At 33.3% G+C, this 6,245-nt stretch overlaps 1 protein-coding gene across 1 annotated transcript in view; it reads right to left on the bottom strand.

The window, feature by feature from the left end:
* Window positions 1–3,797: 3,797 nt before the first annotated feature.
* The window catches only part of LOC110029545 (CDPK-related kinase 7-like), a 7,381-nt gene continuing 4,933 nt past the window's right edge, over window positions 3,798–6,245 (bottom strand). Inside the window, exons 8-12 of the mRNA XM_020731880.1 lie at window positions 6,147–6,245; window positions 4,887–4,994; window positions 4,740–4,802; window positions 4,157–4,324; window positions 3,798–4,051 (exon numbers count right to left, since the gene is read on the bottom strand). The exon at window positions 6,147–6,245 is cut by the window's right edge and continues 14 nt beyond it. Coding sequence (XP_020587539.1) covers window positions 3,908–4,051; window positions 4,157–4,324; window positions 4,740–4,802; window positions 4,887–4,994; window positions 6,147–6,245 — 582 coding nt within the window. The 3' untranslated portion in view covers window positions 3,798–3,907. The remainder of the gene's footprint in view (window positions 4,052–4,156; window positions 4,325–4,739; window positions 4,803–4,886; window positions 4,995–6,146) is intronic.

Here is a 6,245-nt window from a genome sequence, read left to right as displayed (position 1 = left end):
GTGAATGGGATGGTGGTTCCTATTGATACTCTGTCAATAAATTTTTATTATCTGACATGAATCTTGGGATAATTATTTGAGCAAGGAAAGTCCAAGTTTTAATTAAAAATCATACATAACTCTAATTTCAATAAACTTATAGTCAAACTGACCGTCTCAATGAGACAAACACCATGGTACCAGAGTTGACCCAATCCAATCAAATCTGGCCTAGATCAAGCAGTTAAATAATTTTTGGAAGCTTATGGTGTCCGATTGGAAGGCTAAATAGATTTCAAATCCAATAAGCTTATAATCAAATCGAGTGTCACGATGAGATGAATCGAGCAAGCCCAAGGTCTCTCAATTCTGACGCTGTTAAGACATTCAAATGTTCACAGAACACCGTCTGATCAAAGGTATCTCTTTAGGCTATCTGATGGAGCAGTCTTAATTCTTTTCTTATTTGAAGTCCTAGAATATAAATAGAGTCATATCCTTTCATGAAAGGGTAGTAAGTCCTGAGCTTAAAGGAGGATCGTGAAGAGGGGTTGAAGTCTAGTGTTCTACACCGAAGATCCGACAACCACTTCCTGTTGTTTCTGACGTAGAACACCGTCGACCGCTGCTCACCGATCGCTCCTGCTCGTCTTAAAGAAGTACCTTGCTGAAGAATGACCAATGTTGAAGAGAAACGAAGCGTTGTGCGGAGTAACGACCAATGTTTTGGAATAACGAAACACTATGCGAAGTAGCGACCAATATCGTTGAGCGTCGAAGCATTTTTCAAAGCAGCACGTCATATTAAAAACCACAGAGCGATGAACTCCGAGTGCTTTTAAAAGTAAAAATAGCCATTAAATACAAAAAAAAAAAAAAAAATCTTTTATATTTGAAGTCAACATCTTATCCATAAGAGCGTTTGTCTAACTCAACACATTTGACAAAATATATGCTTGCAAAGTCTTTGATTGATGATAGACATAAATACTCATTGACCGGTCAGATCGTTGTACGTGCTTAAAAACTTAATTAATCATTAATTAATTGTAATTAAAAGTGATAATGATGTACATAAAAATGAAAGAAAACCAACATCATGAGTGTTTAATAATTTAAATTATTTAAATTAGATTAAATTTTAATTTAAAATAAATTATATTAGACATATTTAATTAAGATATAATTGATCTTAAAGCATTGAAAATAACTAAAAATTATTTTGAGTGCTTTTAAAAAAAAAATTTTAATTTGTTTTTAGAAATAAAAAATAAAAAATACATTAAAAAATCTCACAAAATGAAAATATTTTTTAAAAATTTAAAATAAATTTGATCCTGAATAAGTCTTTAGATTCTTATGATTGGTTGGAAAAATATTAATGTGCTACGTAGAGTGATGCCCACCATGTGCATTACATAATGATAATGATTGATGTGCACTAATTTATTCTTATATCACAATTTCATTTTTTTTTATATATTCAGTGAATGCAACTCAAGATAATAAGTCAAAATCAAGACAAATAAAAAAAAAAGTATCTCAAATTTGACCCGCAAATTAAAATTTATTCCAAAATTCAAATAATTTTTAGCGTAAATAAAAAATATTCAAATGCAAAGAGCCTACTTATATATATATACTCAAATTTGACCTGCAAAATGTCGTTCACTCTAGTTTTCAATGTCACCATCTACATCCACACCTCAGACCAAAAAAGCATAGTGCCCCGCCAGAGACAGTGATTTCATCTCCTCCTGATCAACTCCAAGTTATTGACAATATTGATCATCAAAAGAATGCCCCCGAAGACCTCATTATTCTCGCAGACAGTTTTACAACCATTCAGCCGCCTCTGAAATCTCCTATCATGGGTGAGAATGAGATTCTTCAGACCCCACTTGCCCTAGAACCTATCACTGTTATTACAGGTTGCAATACTTATACTGTTTAACTACCGCCTCATCAGGTCGAGCTCTCATCAGGTCGACCAAGTTGTAACTGTCACTAAGGATCATGGAGATCATGTTGTGCAACAACCTACACCTGTCCAACCAACTTTGGAACAATCTATTGATCAAATGAGTTAATCATCAGATGATGAATGACAGGTCTACACATCGAGGAGGAAGAAGAAGAATAGAGAACTACTTGAGCTCAGAAATCTTATGGATGATACTTTGGTTACTTCGGGCAATGACACTCACCTTACTAATTTGTTAGCACTCAATTCCAAAAACTAGAGGCAGAGGGAGGAAAGTGGGACGTCCCTAGCACTTTTGCGTCCTTTGGTGACTTTTGGTTTTTTATCTTTATGTATCTTTGTTTTATTTGGGTTTTGTATGTTTTATTTTGTGTGAGGTGAGATTTTAAGCTCTCTCATACAACATTTCTGTATTTTTTTCCATTTTTAATAAATTAGCCCTTGGGTTTTTTATTATATATATATATATATATATATATATATATATTGTGTGTGTGTGTGTGTGCGCGCGCGCGCGTGCGTGCATGTGCAATTGGAGGTCAGTTGGTTAACAATTTTAGCGTAAGTCATCTCTCTCCTAGGTTAAATTAACACATATAGGGCGGTCAAACACATATTTCCGTCTCTTAATATATATATATATATATATATATAGAAACATATCTTAGTAGGCTAATTTTTTTTTAATCAAGTTAACAAATTTAGCTTTCCTAATTAAACTTGAAGCAAGACAAGATTGGATCGAAACTTAATTTCATCCTAAATCATAATTAAATCAAGTCAAAATCGTATCATTAATCAATCTAATATCCAATGAACTCATGATTCGACGTCGGTCGATAGTGATTGGACTCGATTAATTCTTCAACGGAACTCAACAAGAATATAATTTCTCAAAACTATAATGGCAAAAATATCATTTTTTTTCCCTAAATTTTGTAAATAGAATTTCTTGAAAGGCACAAACTTAACCTTCTCTCTATAAGAAAAAATCACCCAATTCCTATGTATTTACATTGTGTAACACCTAAATTTAATTTTATTTTTTACAAATTACAATCCAAATCATTCATAATCAGGGTGTAAACGAGCCGGGCTCAGCTCGTGTTCGGCTTGTTTATATTTCAAGCTCAAAAAATGTATTCGTGTTCAACTAGTTTACTTAACGAGCCGAACACGAGCCATTCATGAACAAAGAGTTGTTTTGACAACATTAATCACGTAGCCATAATATGATAAGGATTGGGGAAAGATTTAAAATATCATTTGAATTTAATTTAATAATTTTTATTCTATTTTCTTAATTGATATTTTTAATTGATTATAAATCTTTGTAGCGTTGTAATCAATTAATTTATTTTAAAATACTACTCATCAAAATATATATATAATTGATTAGTAGTATTTTGAGCCAAAATGAGCCGAACACGAACGAACAAAACGAACAAATATTTGTTCGTGCTGTTCGTGTTCGGCCCGTTAACTTAGCGAACGAACCGAACACGAGCTGTTTAAAAACACGAGCTGTTCGCGAACAACGAGCCGTTTTGATGACAGCCCTAATTCATACCACATCAAAAATACCACTATTTTAACTAAAAAAATTGAAATGCAGCCTTTAATGATTAGGAAATGTGGCATCCATGTAAAAATTGAAGTTTTGGTGTTAGCTAAGTAAATACATAGGAATAGGATTTGAAAGGTATGTATGTAAATCTTCCAATAGAAAAATAAAGAACAAAGAAGGGTTTATGAACACAAATTCAAAGCATAAATTTCATTTATCCTCTCAACTGTACATTTCTGTGAAGTCTGAAGAAGTGAACAAAAAAGGTAAGATAAGAATGCTGAACAATGCATACCTCTACCATTCTGGTTCTTTTACAATAAACTCCTTATCTTTATCATAAACAACTAAAGATTGAATACAGTTTATTTCCTAATTCAATCAGCAATCTTCGGCACCATTCGCGTCGATGCCCCACGAAGAAGCCTGACAAATCCCAAAAAACTGAGCTTTCCGTCGGAATGCCGAATCCAATCCTGGAGAACAACATGAACCGGAACGGATGGTGCAAGGCCAAGCTCCTGATAACATAAATGAATTAAATATCTAACAAATATAAATATTTCTCTTTACTGTTGTAGATGGAGAAATGATGAAAAATATTTATATGAAGTGAGGAAGAATACTGATGCAAGTTCTTCAATTATGATAGGCTTATTTCCATCCTTTTCAAAGAGCTCATATGCACTACGAGCCTGTTGCTCCCAGGTATCTAATGCTTCCAGCTGATGAACGCTTAGCGCGGCAGCAGCAAACTCCTCAAAGTCTAGCTTTCTGTACTGAAGAGAACTCAGCTGCATCGAGGAAGGTAAATATGTCAGGAAGCCGAGAATTCAGGAAACAAAATTTGACATATTTGAGCAATTTCCCCATCACGGCAAACTGCGGCCTTTACGACTGCAGCTGATAGGCACAAAGCCCAGCCAGCGGCTGTGTCCGTGGTGGTTGTATTTTATATTGATTTCATTTTTCTTTAAACTAAACTCAAGAACAGAAACTACGTTTACTTTTATAACAAATCAAACAATTCCAAAATATTTTAAATACACAATATTTCAATTAAATATCACTTACAACCATCTCTATGACTCATTCATATGATGTATTTTGGGCAATAAAGAATTATACAAGAAAATATAAAAATTTTGGTGATTCGTATATAATATTCTGAAATTTAGTAGCATGTATGCAAATTGTAAAGGGGAATACCATGTTTACAAAGTCAAGCACCCTCGAATCCTTCATGGCTTCGGTTGAGTTCTTCAACAAGGCCTGTGTGCCAGCTCCAATTAGGAATTCAGCATTAATATAAGATATAATTGAGAGGAAGAGAACATAAAAGAAAATTTAACTAACAGTCTCAAAGTTCTGCAATGAGATATAGCCGCTCTTGTTAGGACCAAGTAGAGCAAACTGCTCTCGCAAATAAGAGAGTTGAGGCCCCACCAAGGTCTTGGATAGAGCCTGCAACATATGAAAAATAGATATTATGAGTGTCTTTAAATTTTTAATGGATCGAGAATAATATAGACCTGATGCAGTGATTTGAGTTCCAATGAGAAAGCTGTTTCTATTTTATTTTTCTTTATTTTACATCAGTGTAGAGTTCTGCTAGTTATGGCTCATATACCAGGTAAGGGGTAGATGCTAGAGCAGAACGGAGCTCGCAAGCGGAGTGAAGCGAAAACATCTGTCCAATCAAGGGAGTTTTGTTAAGTAGGTTGGGGGTGCAGGGGCAACGCCCCCGCGGTACGTTACAAGGGTATTTTAGTAATTTTATCTGTTGATTTTTTCTAAATATTCAATGTGTAATCCTATGTGTATATACTGAACTTTTCTAGAATAGTGAAATAGCCGCTCCTGAGGACATAGGCACAAATTGCCGAACCTCGTAAATTTTCCTGTGTTCTCAATTTTCGTTTTCTTATTCTTTGGATTTTACACTTCAAGTTCTATATAAGTGGTTGCAGTTGATGAAGAATATAAAATCAAAACAAAAAGTGAAAAATTTTAAATTTATCTTAATTACTTTTATTAAAGATGTGTTTGGGGGATTCTACTATATTTTCGACACCCTTAATTTTTCTTTATATGGAGGGAGGTGTCATCTTTATCTTATATCTGAAAAATTAGAATTGCTCCACAACCAAAATTATAATAAAAGTTAAAAAAGAGAAAAAATCATAATAAAAATTACAATGACAGTAATATGATGTAGCCATCATTGGGTGAACTTACATAAAATTCTTGCTTTGTCATGCGTAAATATGAAAGTATATGTGTGAGATATGTAAATACATTAGAATTGTGTGCCAGGTGTGTGAATTTCCTTAATATTAAATGTTAGTAGAAGCCATTTGCTGATTTCAAACAAAGGTCATCAAAACACCATTATAAAAAGATTTTTATCCCAATTATTGAGCATTATTGAAGAAGAAGTATGCCCATGATCAATAGAGTTTGAAAAAAAAAAAATCAAAATTCAAAAGCTAGTTTAGGATAATCATTTTCCAAGCTGAGCCAAAAATAATTACAATTAAGGCAAACTACTATACTCATGAAATTGCTGATTAACTCACAACTGAAAAATAGAATAAAAAGGAGAATAAAATTTACCCTCAATGCAGATTTCCTTAAAGAAGAAGAGCCAATATAAGCTTTCACAAGCTTATAGATCAAAAGATCCAAGGGGAGTTTAACTTCTTCGAATTCTCG

The sequence above is a fragment of the Phalaenopsis equestris genome, unplaced genomic scaffold (genome assembly GCF_001263595.1).
Source record: "Phalaenopsis equestris unplaced genomic scaffold, ASM126359v1 Scaffold000592, whole genome shotgun sequence".
Taxonomy (NCBI): domain Eukaryota; kingdom Viridiplantae; phylum Streptophyta; class Magnoliopsida; order Asparagales; family Orchidaceae; genus Phalaenopsis; species Phalaenopsis equestris.
The sequence above is the reverse complement of the archived record's forward strand: the minus strand, read 5'-3'. Positions and strand labels throughout refer to the sequence as shown.